General features: G+C 32.3%; 3 protein-coding genes across 4 annotated transcripts; 1 reads left to right on the top strand and 2 right to left on the bottom strand.

The window, feature by feature from the left end:
* Positions 1-279: 279 nt before the first annotated feature.
* On the bottom strand, positions 280-9092 carry LOC115875407 (rho GTPase-activating protein 190-like). Its single transcript, XM_030890855.1, has 2 exons — positions 8758-9092; positions 280-7723 (listed from the first exon to the last, which is right to left on the bottom strand). Exon 2 carries the CDS (start codon positions 7691-7693, stop codon positions 2756-2758), a length of 4938 nt encoding a protein of 1645 aa, XP_030746715.1. The 5' UTR covers positions 7694-7723; positions 8758-9092; the 3' UTR covers positions 280-2755.
* A 311-nt stretch (positions 9093-9403) lies between these two features.
* LOC115875409 (E3 ubiquitin-protein ligase RNF13-like) lies at positions 9404-15156 on the bottom strand. Of its 2 annotated transcripts, none has more exons than XM_030890858.1 (9): positions 14949-15156; positions 14638-14822; positions 14467-14533; positions 14020-14200; positions 13712-13964; positions 13479-13653; positions 13071-13252; positions 12875-13010; positions 9404-11428 (listed from the first exon to the last, which is right to left on the bottom strand). In XM_030890858.1, exons 2-9 carry the CDS (start codon positions 14713-14715, stop codon positions 11298-11300), a joined length of 1203 nt encoding a protein of 400 aa, XP_030746718.1. In that variant the 5' UTR covers positions 14716-14822; positions 14949-15156; the 3' UTR covers positions 9404-11297. The 2 variants fall into 2 exon arrangements, with proteins under 2 accessions (XP_030746718.1, XP_030746717.1); XM_030890857.1 differs by having other exon boundaries at positions 14880-15143.
* Positions 15157-15427: 271 nt separating this feature from the next.
* Positions 15428-20302, top strand: LOC115875408 (UDP-glucuronic acid decarboxylase 1-like). The gene is made up of 7 exons (XM_030890856.1): positions 15428-15566; positions 15619-15848; positions 16119-16404; positions 16467-16580; positions 16883-17070; positions 17124-17256; positions 18800-20302. Exons 1-7 carry the CDS (start codon positions 15509-15511, stop codon positions 19039-19041), a joined length of 1251 nt encoding a protein of 416 aa, XP_030746716.1. The 5' UTR covers positions 15428-15508; the 3' UTR covers positions 19042-20302.
* The last annotated feature ends 26 nt before the right edge of the window (positions 20303-20328 follow it).

Here is a 20328-nt window from a genome sequence, read left to right as displayed (position 1 = left end):
TTCCATTTGAAAAAATTGACATATGATTAAGAATACGATTTGTGCATCTTTTAACCGGTCTAGACAAGACACGAAAAATATTAGACGATCAAAACTATTTTTCCACGGCGTCTTGATTAAAACTTAGTGTTTTTAACACCGCCATGGCACTCTGGATTGGAATTTAAAATACGATTTGTTTTTAAGCGGCAATCTCAAAAGTTGACATATGATGTCATTCTATTCAGAGTGTCATTTTCTATCGAATAAAGTAGCAATATACCGAGGGTGCCATTAATATCAAAATATACAATATACAAGTAAAAAAATCGGAAGGGATATTTATATATTCATCTTTATTATTATTGCAGACTAGAAATTGCTTGGCACACCAAGTAATTTTAAATGCGACTCAGTCTTGAAAAATCTTTTTAAGATTTTTTTGTGCTCTCGCTACAAAAATATTCCTTATTCGAGTAAAGAAAAAAATACTATTAAAATATAATATGAAAAAGAATCATTGGGTATACTTACGCATATCTAAAATGAATATAATAATAAAATATAATGTACATTTAGATAAAGAGTCGCAAAAAACTTATAACTAAAAACAAATCTTCATTCTTCCCAGCAGAAATTACTGGCACCATTTTAGGCCCTAATAACTTCCATACCGCCTTTCAAATTCTCGTTGCCAAAATTATTTCTTTTAGTAAATCGAAAAATGCGCGAACTAACTGAATTTTTTTTTATATTAGGCCAGATCTAGAGATAAATAAGACATGATCCAAACAATTTTTATTCAAGTTCAGTAGAAGTGAAAACATATTTTTTTTCTCTAATACCCCCGCAATTAAAAGAGTATAGGAGGGGCAATTTAACGCAAATTGATTTATCACATTTATTGTCTCATTATGTTGTTTAAAAAAAGTTTTTAATGCGACATTTCATTTCAAGAGCTAAAAAACATCAACACCAACTTACTAGAAAACATTCCATCGTACAATTACACCTAAATATCTTAAAAACGTTAAAGCTTTGGGTACTTTTTTGTATATGGAACCACAAACATGTGATATTTTCCTTTTTTTTTAGTATTTTTCAAATGACAAATTGTGACACCGAGGAATACAAAAATGGACTCGGCACGACACCGTTTTACTCGTTGATATTTGAAAAAGATACAACATCCATCTATATTCTACTATTTTTTTTTAATAAATACACAACCCATTAGAAGGTTTACATTAATTTGTGAAGTCAACACTATGTACATTCAGTGGCGCATCATAGCGTTTACAATACTCAGGTCAATATGTCTACATTAGTGTTATCGAAAGTACTTGTAAACTGTTCTTATGTTAACTGTTGTTTACTTATTATCAAAGTATAATTTTAATTATTTGACCATTGGTGTTTCTGTATACTTTCGAAGACACTGATATCACATCATTTTCATAATTTATAGACAATCACAGATCCACATTTAAGTTACAATTTAATTTTATGAACTATAAATACGTATATTTTTCATGTAAAATCGTATGAAATTGTTGCAACCTTTTAAATTATTCTATATTTTAAAATAAGAATTAAACTACCGTAAGATCAAAAAACGCTGTCAAAGAGACCCTTGAAATGACAATTGCTGATCATTTCTGTCAGTCCAACCTCTGTATACTAGCTCTGGTCACTTGCGTGGTCTGTATTTTAATGCATGCGACAGAGATAAATATAAATGATCGGTTGACAGACAGAGAGACAAAATTAAAACCGGCATACAGGGTTGCCAGTTTTTACGTTTGTAGGAAAATGTGTGTAGAAACAAGTAAACTATTTTAAAAACTTTCATGTATACTACTGAAATGAAGATAATATATCTAAGTTAAATATAATCTATTACACCTGTGGTAAAATGAGTAACTAATTGAGAAAAATAAAGTTCAAACCCTAGACGCAACAGTTTTCATAAACGCCTACTTGTGCGATTTGAAATTTCGATGCTAAATCCGGCAATACCGCATAGAAAAAATGTATCAACCCAATTTTTATCTCTTTAATACATTTGATTTTCCATTAAGCTGTCGACATCACTGTCTTACACGTTAAAATCCAGACCACGCAGTTTCGATGACCAGATCGGTATATGTCATTTATTACAAACTGACAGAAACTACCGAAAATTAAAATATACTTTAGAAATAAAATAAAAAGTTTCTAGACAAATCTGTTCTCTCAACATTTACATGTTTGGAATCTTTAATTTATTTCTATTTAAATAGTAATTTCTGACAAGTTTTTATGTCAATTTTGAATAAATAATACATAGATAGCGGTGGGAAAAACAAACTATAAGCGATTGTCACTTCAAAGGCCACACTAAAGGTTTTTTTATATAGATCGTATAGTATACATTTGCAAATATTGGTTAATTAAAATACAACATTATTACATCGAGTATTTATAGTTTATACGTTGTATATTGATATTTCCAAAACAATTTCATAATATTGACTTCAGATCGGTCAGCGTTCGTTTTAACGAACAGTTTGCGTTTAATAGAAATGAATAAACGCAGACTGCATCATAAGACAGTTAGTTATTCATCGCTAAGAACACCAAGGCCTCTAAAATTGTTTAACAAAGAGGTCGCACGACCTCAACGGAGCCTTGACTGGGCAAGTTGTGCGTCTTTTAGAGTCGTTTGCATCATTCTGTTTGTCTCTCGTAAAAAACTACTTCTATGGTAACGATCGGAGTGTAATTCGTTACGAATTTACACCATAACGAACGCCTCCTTCCCACAGAACAAGAAAGGGTACTGATCGATCATGGTTTGTACGATGTCCTCCAGGTACGGTCGCATTTGCTCGAAACGACCCATGTCGCTAAACTCAATCGGCAACAACGTGGGCCACCAGCAAATGGCCATATTCTTCGAATCCATGCTGTTTAACTTGGAGTTTTCGGTGATTTTAACGAAATGTTGGAACATGAACTTGAGGATGGCGAAATTGATGGGCGGCAGCTTGTCTAACATTTGTCTGAGCGCGAGAAGTCTGCAACTTCGGTCCGCTTTAACTTCGATGTTGCCGGTGGTAGTAACCATAGGTTTCATGCGTGTTCCCGCGATCTCCTCCATTTCTGACATCACATTCTCGTCGAATAGAGGCGGTAGACGTTTTGAAACAAAATCTTTCAATGCTGTCGCCACCGCGTTGACAGGTATATCTAGTTCGTGAATTTCTACGTTCGCGTCTTCCTCAAATTTGTGAAATAACAAATCGACATGGGCTCTGTTGCCGGGAACACGGTATATTCCTTCTGAATCGTGTCCTTCCGCTTCAATAAACTTTACGCATTTTTCCATAAAGATAGGAATATAATTTTTGTCAGACTGAATGTAATCTGTCAGTTTAGATGGGACTCCGCTGGGTAAAACGGCGGCCTTCTGTTTCGTCTTTTGTTGGCGCTTCCTGTCTTTTTCCTCGGCAACTTTTCTTAATTTTTCCTCCTTTAACCGCCTCTTCTCTAGTTTGGAGTCGTCCTTGGCTTTCTGTTTCTCCCTCTTCCGTAGAATCTTTTCGATGTCGCTTTCCTTCATCTTGGGAAACACGCCGAACATGGGAGAATTATTATCTCTCGGTGACGACACGTCAAGACTCGACTCGTCTTCGTGCATGAGCCCATACGAGTTTGCTTGTCCGGTGTACAAATCTAACGAATTTAAATGAATATTAAAATTGTGAGCGTTAGGTAGATCGGGCATGCGTTTTTTCAGGCTTTGGCTTCGTTTCTGGGCGAATTTATGTCGAATGTCTCCGATATTAGTTTGAGGGAACTGTTCACCCTCGCTAGCCTCAGACGAGTCGGAATTAGATTCGGTAGCTACGTTCACCTTTTCGTCACCTTCGACTGACGGTGAATGTACAGAGGGCATCGTAAACGCTCCCAGTTGAGGTACCCTGGGAGGCTGAACAGGTATGGCAGTGCGTTTCTTCCTTTGTCGTTTATGAGTACCGCCTTTTCGATTTACTTTTGAATATATTTCACTAGCTCTTTGCCTTCGTTCTAAACTCGACCACTCGCTGTCAGAATCGGAATAACTGGGTTGTCCCTTTTCACGGCGCTGTCTCAATTTAGTCTTACCACTGATCGCGTCCTGAACCATAGTGTACATGTATTCAGAATCAGGAGGATACATATGCACCATATCTTTGACTTGAGCATATTCACTACCCAAATCTACAGTTTCTGGAGTGGCTAACGGAGCACTTCCAAAATTTCCATCGCTCATGTTCATACGAGCGATTGCTTCTGTAACTGCGGAATAGTTCTTCATATTTAACTTTCCCGGTTGTTTCAGAGTTTGTGATATGCCTTTAGAGCGAGACTTTGATAAAGGAATATGCCTCCTTCCAGTTGTAAAGGCGTGTTGTTGGTAATTATTCCATGTGCTACCAGGAATTGATATACCTGGATCTCCATAATTAACATCATCCAAACTAGTTTGTGACGACATCAAAGATTTCTTGGAATATCTAGAACCTATATTATCAGGAGGCGCAGGCTCAGGCGGCGTTGCCGGTGGCGGATATATTTGTAACCCAGAGTGGTTATGTCTTTTCTTTCCCATAGAACCTTCGCTTCCATACATATAAATACTTGAAAATCTATCACTGTGATCACTGGAACTGAGTTTATCATCGGGTCCGCTAAGGTCAAAGTTTTCACTTTCACTGCCTTCATTACCTAATTTAAGATAGTAACTTTCGTTTCTAGGTGGTGGCATGGGATGCCCATGTCTTCCAATTGACCTGGATCTTTCTAAAGTTCCTTCTCCACTATCTAAACCTGAAGGCTCCTCCATATGGAAAGCTTGTTCAATTTCTGGTTTCTTTTCCCACACTTCTTTAAAGAAAGGTGTAAAGAACGCAGTTTTTGGTTGCATTACTGCTGAAGATGTCATAAAATGTGCTCCAAGCCTATCAGCGGTAGAGTTACCTTCAGTTATAAGCATTTGACTTAGATCGTCGTTAAAAAATGCTGTGGCGCTGCCAGAATCAGTAACTGCAAGAATTTGAATAGGAAGATTTGGAATGTTCATGGAAAAGGCGTTTAAAGTAGCTAGAGATGCTTTTCTCTTTGTAGAATAAACAAGAATAAAACCATGAACTAATTCGTCCCGGAATGCATTTGCACCATGGAATGATGAAACAATCACCTCTACCTTTCTTTTGGAATCTCCTAAAAACGTCTCTAAAATTACACTATGGGGAGAAGACAAGAAGCAAAACTGATGATTAAGTAAAGGTGACAAAACATTTTCAACAGAATATGGGTCACCACAGAACATACACATGATAACTCTTATATCTGGCTCAACACATTCAATGACGGATTGATTAATATTTAAAAAACCAGATCTGTGATGAATACTCTGAACTAATTGGTGCAGAGCATCGGATACTAGTTGTTCTTCTGATATTTGGTCCAAAGAAACTTCCATAAAAGGGCATTGTAAAGAGTCAGCTAAATTTTGACCATCCTCTTTAAGCCTTAGAATTTCTTTTTCATCAGAAGAAGAATCTTGTAAATATAAAAGAACTATTGGTAGTCCTTGAAAAGGTAACTTATCATCCTGTTCTAGATTAGATAACAGTTTTTTCTCCAAACTTTCTCTGATATATTCAAATGATTCTGCATTTGAATATACACAGAAACTACCGTGGGGTATAAAATCAGAAGTTCTAAAAGAATTATGTGGCAAACTGACATCTCCATTAATGATTCTATAGTCTAAGCTATAAAACTGACAGTCAATTTCATATTCGTCATCGTCACACTGTGCTCTGATTTTAGCCGCCAGATTATCAGCTAAATTATTTAGTCCCAAAATTAGCAAATTCAGTTGGTTATTCTCTGAACTCATTAACCATTGATTACTATGATTCCAGGAGGAAGGTCTATGCGCTTTTGTCGCTAAAATTCTTTCAATTAATGAGTCCATGCAATTAGGAAAAGCTGGACAGTGTTCCTTAATAGGATAATGAATAAAACCCAAATGTTGGAAGAGAGTTAATTTTCTGTCTTGATCAAGGCGATCTAATATCTTATACCTAAAATCTTCTTGCAGAGTATCAGTAATTTCTTTAATATCATCTTGAGTAATTGTCCCTGTTGGTGCTATACTTTTGAAATGGTAAAACAAATCTGCGTGTTCCAACAATAGTTCTTGGAAATTGTGTTTCGCGTTTTCAATTAGTTCGCGTTGATGTGCATCATAGATTTGCTGGCAATCATGTTCAGAAAGTGCTTCAAAACATTCTCTCCCCATAAATAAGACTCTAACTTCACTCAAGTGTTTGCCAGGTGTAACATAACCCGTGTCTTCAAGCAATTGTTTAAACTGTTTTTTATACTCCAATCTCTTTTGTTCTTGCTGTAAGACATTGATATGATTTTTAAATACCGTTTCCGCTTCACTGGTGTCTAATACATCAAATGGTATTCTGGTCTCATCGCTATCTGAGCCTACACACTCTGACCAAGGCATATCCTCAGGACGTTCAAAGAAATACTGTGAAAAATTAGGATGATTTTTTATGTACTGTTGAATAGAAGTCCAATCAGTGTCTTGTAGTGTATTAAATCCAGGAATCAGATCATGTAAGACATCTGGAAGCATTTCCATGTATCTTGCCACTTGTTTAGCCATTTGTTCATCTTTCAGTTTCTTGATATGCCGCTTAAACAGTCTTTGAGTCCCATCTAATCCAAACAACTGAACAAAGTGAATCCATTCTTTGTGATTATTAAGTTTCTTTTGAGTTTGTGACCACAGAGCGTGGCAGTCAGTTACATGAACGCGAATCAATCTCATGAAAGCATCACTAGCTGAATCCATAATTTCCTTCCTAGCAAGAGCAGCCTCAGTGTAGGGAGGAATTTTCAATCGAACTTTGGTTTTATCAATGATCTGTGCAAGAAGCAAAAATCCTAAATCAATGTTGACGTTTTCATGAGCTGAACTCTCTACCATTGGAATGTTTCCCTTATATTCACTTCTTTGAACTAATTTGTGGGCCTCCCTGATAAAACTGTCATTAGCTTCATCATTTTTTGTTGTAACCATTACAACTGGCTTTTTTGTTTTGAGAATATTGTTAAAGATAGCGGCGCAAAAATCAACTTGCTTGTCAATGCTACGACTCGGAACAACACTCACATCAAATAAACATATAAATCCATCTATGCTTAATCTGCCGTCTGGCAAAACTTTCTGTTCATACTCTTTTTCTATTCCTAATTGGTTCTTACAAATATACATAAGCTTTTCCGCGGACGAAATTTTAGTAGCAGTACACCGTTTAACGTAAGGTTCCATCTTTCCACCTTTGAATGGTTGAAAAGATGCATCATCTATAAATTCTGTTTGTTCTATTATACTAAATTGGTAGTCTGTTCCGTCGTCTAAAGACTTCAAAACTTCACCCCAATATAAAAAATGATCATTGTTGACCACCCTACCGCTAAAGTCAGTTTGACTTAATACTGAGATATGATCGATGTTGTAATCCTCCGCGTGAGGTCTAATAAAACGATTACATAGACACGATTTACCGATTCCTGCATGACCTTTGTCTTTCTCCACTCCGGATAGTCCTACTACTGCTACGTTGATGGTCCGGATAGATTCTCCTTTACGAGCCATGTTGTTTGTTCAGTTATCTCCAGTGATTACCTAAAGTAAGAAAAAATATACTTTAACACTAATAATAAACAAGGAATATCTTTACTTAAATTAACCCTTATTAAAAAGTTACTTTATATTAAAATGAGAAAAAAAATGGCTTTAGAATGGACTTGGAATCATTTCCAAACCAACTTGAGGACATTATTTTTTGATACTACAGTGTTTTCTGCTTGTAGTAATCAATAATGTTTAAAAAATTATTTTTTAGATAGATTTAAAAGCAAATAAATGGATAGATAGATCACAGAACACACTAAGATAGATGGTCATTAATTATAAAATGACATTTTAAGTTCTAATGATGATTCGTTATGGTAATAAATTAGTTAAATTATAAAAAAAGTGCCAAACAATTGAATTATTTTGTGAATCATCAACTGTGGTGCATTAATTACTTTTATAGACATCACAAGCAAAATTAGAAATAATGCCACTGCTGAAATAGTAGGTAAAGTAACTCTATATTGTGGTAGGTAAAAATGCTATATATTCAAGATGTATCATGATGTTTAACAAATTAAAATATAACAAATTATACAGGCATAAAAGTGTAACCTGTAAAGTTATAAGTAATGTACTTTAAACGAAACTATTTTTACCTCTGCTTTCTACAATAATTATTATATTGAGTAAAAAGAGTAAAATTTCATATAACCAAAATTATACCATAATTTTCATATTCAAATTAAACTTAGCTACTGTATACCTTAACTACTAACGAATGAAATTGTTTTTACTTTAAAGTAATATGATTTGAAAAAATTATAAGCATATTATCTCAAAATAAAATGTAACATTTTGAGAGAAATAGTTTACTGCCTCCTACAAAGAAAGGAAGTTACTGATAATTTTCAAAGTAGCTAAATTAAAGAATAATAGGCATATTAGCTGCACATGTGTTATTTATGAAGCACAGACAGGATTTTTGATACTACAAACATCACATTATTACCTATTAATTTGTTAGAATAGAATTGTTCTCAAATTATCAATAATGTGGCCACATTTATAGAAATACTTACCATTGAATAAGTGGAGGTAACTACGATATAATTAGTACAAGTTTTATAAATTTTCTGTATGCAAATCTTCATACTAAAAACAGAGCCCTTGTTTTGAAAGCTAGCAGCATCTTTTCACACGAGACACCGCTCGAAAAGGCATATGTATCACTACACACTATAAAAAATTGATCTAGAATTACTCCTGGAACTCGCGTTAACTAGCAGGCACCACTTTTGTAACGAAATTGTTAATTCTTAGCCACCCACCGCCTTTTTTTCAACAAGAAGCCATTATGAAATTTTGCCTTCCTACAAGAATTTTGCTGGATAACACCTAGGGATTTTCTACCTGAACATTTTAGGGGGATTAATTTTGACAGATTATTCAATATTCACTTCAAACGATTAAGAGAGATGGAAGTAGTTCACTAATGTAGAAAATGAAATAGATATATTTCGAGAGGCAGTAAGAAAAAGATAGATATTAAATTCAGTGATATTCTGATATTTTCATTTTCGAAGTATTTTTGGTTGCATATCTTCTTACCACAATTAAAAACGTTATTTGGAAAAAGGAGCCAGCCATAGGAGCCAGCCATGAGCCAACAATGAAAGACCAGTAGAATAAAACATTTCTTTTTTAATTAAATGAGACTAGCCAGTATTTATATTATATATCTATTATTATTTACATGTTATATATTAATTTTAAGAAATATTTAAACATTTAAGAAGTTGCAGCTTTCAGCATTTTACGGGAATGATAAAAGTTGTGTATAGTACCTTATTATTGAAAAAAAGGCGGCACCCAGTTGACTTAGAAATGACGATGACATTCCCCATATAATTTTGCATATAAAATAGCAGCAATCTTCATTTCCTGGCCATCTCCAACACCGCTTTTTCTTCAATTGTATGGTACAACATGAGTACAACATTTAAACGTCCAATATGTATATATTTATTTCTTTAGAATGTTATTATTAGAAAGTGAATACAATGACTTAATAAACAACAAAAAAAAAGAATAACGTCTTAACGATATTAATTGCGGAATGTAACAAAAATATATTTATATTTCAAGAGATTCTGATAATCAAAATAAATGTTAAGTAGTTTTGGAGCTGAAAAAAAGATATAGTCCGTTCAACGAGAAAATATATAACATCAGGGACAGTTGTTGTCAATTTTATTAAAAAGTAAGTTATTTTTTCTGACAATTTTTGGATGTCGTCTGTCGAAATCTCTCATTCCCTCGCTGAATAGACCATAAATATCAACAAGCAATATGTACAATTGCGGTCAAAAAGTTTTCAATATAAACATTTCCATATTGTTATAATTTTATTTTGTTTTTCTATGCCAGTGATTATACATTGTTTTAACCTCTTAATATTGCCATATGTTATTATAGAATACCACTAAGCATAAAAAAGGCGTCCTAAAAAAACTTTTAAATAGCGATCAATGGCATTTCCCATATAAACTTTAAAAATAAAATTTCATTTCCAAGCCATCCCTGACGCCGTTTTTTTTTTCCATCGTATTGTATTTTAGTTCTGCATGAGATACACTTAAAAAATACCAGACTTTAATAGGTTAATAATTTCTGAAAAAAACTGATTGGCCACAAAAGTGCATATCCATTGAAAATCAGTCACAAATTAAAAAAATGTATTGATAGGTCAGTTAATTGTCAAGTACTTAGATTTATACATGTACATAATACCGTATGATCGAAAAAGAACGGCAGTTGGCGTGGAAATGAACATCAATGACATTCCCCATATAAAATGACAGCGATCTTCATTTCATAGCCATCGCTGACGCCGTTTTTTTTCGATCATACGGTACCATATGTTCAAAAAAAGTGAGTTAAAATGGCTTGGAAATAACAATCAATGACATTTCCGATTTTTCATATTTATTGATAGCGATCGTCATTTCTTCAACGCCTCTGACGCCGTTTTTTTTTCGACCATATTGTATTATAGGCATAGTAATAAATAATGGTTATATTTGATACTTCCATGTTACAAAAAATATATCACTGACTTATTTTTATCAGTTTTTTTTTATTAAAATATTTGGCACTGTTTGCCAGATTACCAGCATCTACAGGATATTTTACCTTGTTTCATAAATTAATAAGAATACATCCAACAAGCAGAAAATGCATCTTCAAAATATAAACGTTGATATCTACAGCTTAATTATCTAAGAATGGTAATATATGTAACAAAATAAAAATCAAATATAACTACTTATTATTTAGTTCAAATAAATGTTTTATAACAATATAAACAAAAGTTCTTTTAACTAATATTATTGAAATGTATAATTTTAGAGTAAAACACCCTGTATATGTTTTTAGTTAATTGATTTAAAATATGAGAGATTTAAAACAAACCAAATCGTCATTAATAGCACCTTTACTTATAAGACACCCTCTATTAGTCAAAATTGATCGTAGTCTAAAATTTTGAACTATACACAGGGTGTTTGATGTTTCTCTTACATCGACTAGAACATAACATAATAGAGACTAACCAATATCGTTAAACGTTAATGTCGCTGTTACTCGTCTGACTCTGGGCATCGGCCTGGTGAACGTGGACCTCCAAATCTTTAAAGATTTGATTTTCGGCAAATTGATTCGTATTTGAAGATGATTCGGTATCAACGGTATCTAAAAATAATCGCGTGTATTTAAAACGTACTATGTACTCAAAACCAGGGTTGGTTTGTGGTTAAAATTAAACTTTTTAAGTTAAAATTAAGATAAAATAAAAACTGTTAATGAATGTTTTTTTATGTCACAAAAATAAAAGCACTGTAAGTAAATTTTGTTTATTTTAGTTAATTGTAGCTTGTGTTTTTGCGTGAACCAAATTTTACTTCGGTTTGTCATATTTTGCCACTAAACTTGCGCAAATATATTGAACGTGCGTGGGAAAATTTTTGCGCAAGTGTCTGGAGTTGTGCAACTCTCAACAGTTTCAATTTTTTTCAGTTTAGTTTGCGCTAAAGCGGCGTTTAGACGATGCAAATTTTGCTTGCCTAAATACTTGATTTCTACCTTGAATACCTATTTTGAAGTATTTGAACAATGTAAACACAGTGGCTGCTCGTCAGGTGCAGTAGGTGACGGGGCACTTCACCGAAAAAAATACTCAAATTAAAGAAAAAACTTTACTGCTTAAAATATTAATTTAGTTTAATATATTTACATGTATCTCAATAATAAAATGGTAATTTTTTATAAATTATTTTTTTCCGGGCGGACCTCTGCATAATAGGTCCACCCCATCGTTAATTCCGGCCACAGATTCCGACCGAAAAAGTAGCATTATTGGCCCGCACGCGCCTATGTTTCGACGAAGCCACAAGTGAAGTGAAAATATTTGTGAGCCAAGCGGCTGCACGATTTCTATGGTAACGTGACGTCAGCCTAGCGGCAGCATGTAAATCCCCCGCCCCGAAATTTTTTATCGGCGACCGATGTGAATAAATTTTTGGGCAGTTCGCTTCGTCTTCCTTTATGCTAATATTCGGCTACTTCGGCGAGTAATTAACCGTGTAAAGACTGTAAAGTTGTTGTTGAATATTTATTGTTGTTTGTTAATGGTTTTTGTTGATTTAAACTTGTTAATTTTCTTCACAAAGAACTTTTAAATGAACTTATGAGTGAAAATCCGTTTTATGACGATATTACTGATAAGTTTGCATCAATAAAGAACAGAAGAATTGAGCTGATTTATAAAAATTAGTAAATGGTGAATGCGCCAAAAAAATTTTCGCAATTTAGAAAAATCTCTTCGCCTATTTTTATACCCACGAGCCGCCACTGTGTAAACAGTGTTGTAAGTACTTGCCCAAGTTGTTCAAGAATAATCAGTATGCAAGTAAAGTTAACCGAAGTTGAAAGTAGATTTTTTTGAAAGTAGTTTTGGCAATAATTGACAAAGAATACAATTATTGTAAGTATGTCAATAAAAATAGAAAAAAAAAATCAAAATTAATATTTCAAAATAAAATTTCAAAAAAAAACTGTAATTTGTGATGTTTTTTTTTAAATTGTGATTATTTCAACCCTGCTGAATATATATAGAAAACAATCAATCTTGTGTGTTACCTGAGGTATCCCTACTTAAAGTACTAACTCTATCACCATTGATACTGTGATGGTCAGAAGCTGTGACAAAATTTCCAGCACCAGATTGTTGTGAAACAGACCTTGCAGCTCTCTGGATTGGATTCTCATTCTGTACCTAATTAAACCAAAAGAGTTAAATATTTACCAAAATCTTTAACAAAAGATTAGATCGTACCTCAAAAGTGCCACCCTGCGTTCCTCTATTTCCTGCTCTAATCAAAGGGGTGGTATCGTCAGTGTCGCTGTCACTGTCAGAATCTACCTGTGGCTCATTTTGGGCAAAGACTTTCCTTTTGCAAATCGGACAAACCCTTTTATTTTTAGTTAACCAAGGATCTATACACTTGATGTGATAAACTAAAATTATTAATACTATATAATATAAGTATATATATATATATATAATAAAATATATTATATAATAATACAGGATACAGGGTGATCCAGAATTACCATTACAAATTGAACACCCTGCATTTTATGTCATTAATACAGGATGTTCAATTGTTCAGTAAACTCAATTAAGAGTGATATAACACTAACTAATAAAATACTTAATCATCTAATATAGAAAACAACTCACCATGGTTACATGGCAATACTCTCAGTTTTTCACCTTCAATGTAATCTTCTAAACATATAGCACAAGTTTCATACCTATCTCCTTTTTGGTATTTACATGTTGGTAATTTATTTAGTTGTGATGTAGGTAATCTATGTCTTCTCTGACGTCTTCGGTCTTTGATGTATTTTACCACCTAAATTTGAGTATGGTTTAACTCCAAAAGAAATACAAAGGACATTACTGAGTCTTACCATAAAAATAATCATTACAATAAAACAAATTCCTACAACAATGGCAAACGGTATCAATAAATGAGTTTTAATATCGAATGGGCTTTGTGCTGTAATTACTACAAAGTAATCTTTATTTGTGTACATCTCCTTTAACATTATCCCAGAAGTCTGACCAACAAACACTGATGGTATATTAATACCAGTTGAATTTGTTGATGACATTGGCACCAAATCATCCGAACCAACATTATAAACAATCACAGCATTATACCTAAAAAATATTGTTAAAAATCACAGATAAGCTTGTCCATAATATAGCTGTATACCCTCTCAATTGTGCCATACGCACTTTAACTTCAAAAGTACAGTTTTCATCATCAGTATATCTGGGCACTAATAAAATCCAATTTTTCAACTCATTTACTGTAGAATTATATGGTTTAGGTGGTTGTAAGGAGCTATTACAAGCACTGGGAGGATCAGCATTTGTTAAAAGTCCCCTCACAGCTAAAAATATTTTTTATAGGTATCCTAATAATACTAAAGAAAATTACTAGCTTTTATCAATATTTACTGGAAATTCCAGATAAAGTATAATGAGAAAAATATTAATTTGTCCCTCAAAAAGATTATCAGGGTGGTATTATTATCCCTAATATATTTTGGAGTACCTATCTCAAATATGAATTTAATGATTTATTACTGTCTACAATATAGCTGGCCAATATTACTTTGTAAACAATTTTAAAGAGTAAACAAATTTTATCACTCACCTCCATCTAAGGAAGGACCAAATTTTGCTGGTTCATCAGCAAATTCTTCAAAATAGAAATCAGAGTTCTAAAACAAGGAAGTAATTAAATGTGGTAAATTATCAATAAAATGGTTCAAGGAAACATTTATTATCACATGCCCTATAGTAATATGTATTAATTCATACTCACAAATTTTATAGCATATATCTCAGCATCGCTTAATTGTAAAATACTAATACAAACTAAAAATATGATTTGAAGATGCATGATGTTTCTTATTAAAGTTTTAATTACATCATAATCTTTGTACAAGATTATAGTTTACAGAAGATTGCTATGACTGCTACGTAATCTAATGTTTTTGTCCATCCGATCTAAAAATCAAAAGATTGAAACAAGATGTAAGAAAAATGAGCAATGATTAATCATACAAATTGGTGTATTTTTTTAAGAAAAGTTGTCAAGATCTGATTAGTTTTATTGTCTGAATTGCGTCTTACTTAAACCTGGAAATGCTTTATCCTATAACTCAAGCCATAAGCAATTTTTGCAGCACTATGGAATATTAATTAGAGTATTACAATATTTTAAATTTTGATATTATAATTAACGGCCTTTTTTACAGAAAAACAATTATTTTAACTTCCTTTTTGTCAAAACAATGTATTTTGACATATTGACATCATATTGACAACCCCAAATGACTTTGGGTATAGATAAGGATAGCAAGTGGTAATTTTAAACTCTGTGGCGATTATCTACCAGATATCTATGCCAATCCAATGATGCTTTGCCTGGCTTCTGGCCTTCTGGCTCTTCCTCACCTGGCCAACCTTTTTTTGCATCTTCCTTCCTTATATCAGTCTAGCTATGCCCTAAGAGAATTATATATGATTATATATTATATATGATTCTTAATTATTTATTTTTCTTTTTCTGTGACAAACAAAATATAAAAAACAAAATAAAAATAGGTAAATAGAGGTTATGGCTAATTATTTGTTTTATTAATCCTTTTTAGATAAGATGTAAATTTTCTCACATATTTTTAAGATGTACAATGAATCAAGTCACTCTCAAATATAAATACATAATTTTGACTTGTGTATTAATTCTAGGTAATTTGTTATATATTTTTTCATAAGGTTTTGTTTTAAACAATCATTGTAGTTTTGTTTGTAATCCTCGCCAGGAATTTAAACGATGGGAAATACGAAAATGACACTGAAAAAAATTTATGGAAGTTTCCAGAGGACGTGAATCATGCAAATTATCTACTAAATGAGGCTTATCGAAAGATAGAAGCTCTGGAAGAAAAAATTATCTCGCTGGAAGGCCGAGTACCTAAGACTTATCCAGATGTCAATTTTTTAAATTACTTGAAAAGGAAAAGGATATTAGTGAGTTTCAATGAGTAGTCAACAATAATAGTTGTATCTTTATATGTTTGCTTTTGTATACCTATTTGTAAAACAAATGTTCTCAGACATACAAAAGTTTTGGATAGCAAAGTTTTATGATGCAATATTGAGTACAAATATTGTGCTGCCCATTGCATTGATATTTATTAAATTTTTAGAATCTTTACATGTTTAATAAACATATATTTATTATTTTCAAAGTATTCTTTAATATTTTTTAATGCTATTATTAATTGGTGCTTATTTTAGATCACAGGTGGGGCTGGATTTGTAGGATCTCATCTTGTGGACCGTTTAATGTTGGATGGTCACGAAATATTAGTAGTGGACAATTTTTTCACAGGAAGAAAGAGAAATGTAGAGCACTGGATAGGACATGAGAATTTTGAATTAATACATCACGATATAGTTAATCCTTTGTTTATTGAAGTTGATGAAATATATCATTTAGCTAGTCCCGCTAGTCCACCTCACTATATGCATAATCCAGTTAAAACTATTAAAACCAACACACTAGGAACAATAAATATTTTAGGCAAGAATTTTTAGTAGATTTTATAAGGTTTGAATATCTTAAAGTTACAATGGATCTTTTAGGATTAGCAAGAAGGCTTAATGCAAAAATTTTAATAGCCAGCACATCAGAAGTGTATGGTGATCCAGACATTCACCCACAACCCGAAACATATTGGGGACATGTAAATCCAATTGGTAAGAAATAGTAAATAAAATAGTCTATACATATAATTACAATGATCAGGTTAATATTCTTAAACTTAAATAAATGTTCATTGTATATCAGGAAAATTTCAGGTGATATGTAGTCTTTGGGTTTTATTTTTATTTAGAGAAATACTTTTAATTTTATTTCATTTTTATGTCACATTTATATTTAGAAAAATATTCATAATTTTAATTTATCATTTATGTAAATCATAAAAATCTGAGATTAACACATTTTTATTTAAAGAAATATTTATAATTTTAATTTCATATTTCTGTATTTTTATTAGGACCGAGAGCGTGTTATGATGAAGGTAAAAGGGTTTCAGAAACATTGACGTATGCTTATGCAAAGCAAGAAAATATGCAGGTTCGTGTAGCCAGAATTTTTAATACCTACGGCCCTAGAATGCATATGAACGATGGCAGAGTGGTTTCAAACTTTATTTTGCAAGCATTACAAAATGATGTCATCACTGTAGGTGTTAGAGATGTGATAACATTCAGTAAAAGTAATTATTTTTAACGTAGGTGTACGGCTCTGGTGAACAAACGCGCTCCTTTCAATATGTATCGGACTTAGTTGAAGGGATGATATCACTTATGAATTCGAATTATTCGCAGCCTGTTAACTTAGGAAATCCTGTAGAACATACTATAAATGGTAAGTGATATTCATCAAACAATATATGATATTCATTGAAATTTCGATATTCGCCCCGTCTGCACATTATATTTTACCTGTCAGTTAAAAGGGTCAGGTAAGACGGATTAAAGTATAACACTGGATATTTGACGTGCGGTTTTAGATCAGTTTTTGGTAAAGACCATGTTGGAAGTACTGCTTTTATCAGATATAACACTGTGTTTAGTGAACTGTGTATTATTTACTAAACAATAAAAATCTCTAAATTTTTTTTCTTTCCTGAAACTATGAAAAAATATTATATTTTTAAAAGTTGCTTATTAAAGATCAATGCAATAATATCCATATATTTTTTTGTAAATTTACTTATATTTTTTTCAGTGTAGACAAAACTAGTTTTGCTGTAAAACTGAATGATCCCTTAGTTTTCTAGACAAAAAAAATCTTCAGTCTTAATTCAGTTCAAGTAAAACGTTGTGGAGACGGAGCTTAAAGCTATACAGGGTGGTCCGAATTGTATTCGGGAAAATTCGGCAGATAAAGACAGAACATTCGGAGATACAGGGTGTAGAATAGTGATGGGAATAACGATTCCACATGAGTCACAATAGCAACCGTTCCAGAGAAATACCGCGTCTGAGGGTCCGGCTTCGAAAGTGTCGCTGTTTTCGCCTATATTGTATTTCTGGTTACTGTACCTATAACCTCCCATCCCTGCCGTTATCTCTGTGTCCATGCCAATTCATAAACCCAAATTTGTAAACAATAAACCACATGCAGATGGCTAGAAGAATTTACTTGTTAGCTTTCAATTTTGGAAATAAAACTATTAAATAAAAAATTGGCGCCGGGAGGCACGTATAGCCGCCCATACTAAAATATGTTAATAAAAAGTTGGTAGGCAGTTCTTTTAGTTTCAAACTAAAGAATTTTTTTTTATCTTAAAAACTGCGACTTTGACTGATTTTGATGTTATTACAAATTTTGTTGCAAATATTATTCCTAATCTTAAATTGAAAACCGCGTTTCGCTAGGCACTGTAATTTGGGAGTTACGATTTTTTTGAAATTTTTAATCCCCTCCCATACCCCCTTACCAACCCCCCACCCTCGCCCAAAACTAATGGCCAGATTCTCTTTGTGCCAAATTTGGTTAAAATCGGTTTAGCGGTTTTTGAGTTATCGTGTTACACACGGACAGACAGACAGACAGACACAATGAAAATATTTTGTATTTAGGTCATTTATGATCCAAATGGTATTTGGAAAAAATCGAAATAAAAATGAAAACTCTACATCCTGTATCTATAAAACAAAGCATTTTAGGACATACATTATTACAAACTTTTCTATTTATTTTTATCTGCAGAATATGCTGCCGAAGTTTCTCGAATACAATTCGGACCACCCTGTATATTATAATTTGAAAAAATATAATGTACTGAAAATGCAATGCTTTGAAAATATAATAGGTATAGAGGGTCGTTCAATTCGATTATGTTTTCTACAACTTGTTTATTTTTCGTAATTATATAGGTTTAGAATTTAATCTTTTCCTGTAGAATTTGCGTCCATTATTAAAAATCTTGTGGGAGGCCATAGCAAAATTATTCACGTAAGCGAAGTGGAAGACGATCCTCAAAGAAGAAGACCGAATATAACGCGAGCAAAGACTTATTTGAACTGGGAACCAAAAGTAGATTTAAATACCGGGTTGCATAAGACTGTCGAATATTTTAGGCAAGAGCTCAAAAGATTTAAGTATACACACAGAAATAAATTTAAAATTGAAAAGCCGAGTTAGAAAATCCGGAATAATAATTTTCGTTAGTTTTTTTTTACAATTTTTCCTTCTGACGTTGAATACAAAGAATTGAGAAGTAAATAAATGGACTTAAAAATACTTTTTTACACATTTTTTACTATTATTTGGTATATAATTTACTAAAAATAAATATAATGTTTATAATCTTTATAAAAATTTCTTCTATAAATAAAATGACAGACATTATCGTTTAATGTTATGTTTAATATTTTTTCTCAATATAAAATAAAGACATAACGTTTATTATCCTGCATTTGTGTCAAAAAATGTCAAAAATTGACTGATTCTATTCAGAGCGTCATTTTCTATCGAATAAACTAAAAAAATACCGAGGGTGCCATTTAAAAATAAAAGTTGTAATTTCCGGTGAAACAGGAAGTGACCGAAAACGATTGAATACATCAATCAATCCTAATTTATGTCATATACTAGCATACCAAATCGCGTTTTTTATCTGAAAAATAAAGTTATAGGTGTGAGCCACTTTTCAGACGCACCCGGTATACTACTAGTCAAAAGGTGTTATTTTTCATGTTTTTAGTCTTGCAACCATTGCAAGCTGGCTAAGTAACTATTTTTGAAACTTTTTATAAGATTCATAAGAATTTCACTGGAACACAAGCCTCACCGTAATGTTATTTCCAGATTTATATACTTGCCTTAAATCAATTATAAAATAAACAAAAGTATAATATAAAATAAACGTAGAAAAGCGCATCAAACAGACAAAAATTCAAATTTGTCAAGGAAAGCCAATAAAACCGTCAAGATGTTTGTATGATGTAGCTTCAATCTTTAGTGTCTTAATGTAACTCTTCCACCCTTAGATTTTTTTATTTATTGTGTAGTAACACTACCTTATACAATATTATATACATAATACTTTATATACAATTTCTATTAATGAGGCTATTGCCTTAAATTAACCAGTCAACATTATAAGTATCTGAGAATCCATTTATTCGCTTCTCATTTCGTGAAAGCCTGAAATAATCAAAACTTACATTTATTTAAATTTTGACCTCTTGTGATTAGCACAGCTTTATTTTTGTATAAAGAATAGACCTCAAATTTATAGGTAATTTACAGCTATTGTTTTGTGGTGTAAAACTGTATATACTGTGTAATAAATGTTAACTACTTTTAAATATTTAAGTTAGGTAAGGTCTAAATTTTCCAAACTGTATTTTTACTATAAGTGTATAGAGATGTTAAAATAAAAGATTAAGACTATTTAAAATATTGATTTCATTATTCATGTATACC

This window comes from Sitophilus oryzae, unplaced genomic scaffold, assembly GCF_002938485.1.
Source record: "Sitophilus oryzae breed Bouriz unplaced genomic scaffold, Soryzae_2.0 scaffold_1385_pilon_pilon, whole genome shotgun sequence".
Taxonomy (NCBI): domain Eukaryota; kingdom Metazoa; phylum Arthropoda; class Insecta; order Coleoptera; family Curculionidae; genus Sitophilus; species Sitophilus oryzae.
The sequence above is the reverse complement of the archived record's forward strand: the minus strand, read 5'-3'. Positions and strand labels throughout refer to the sequence as shown.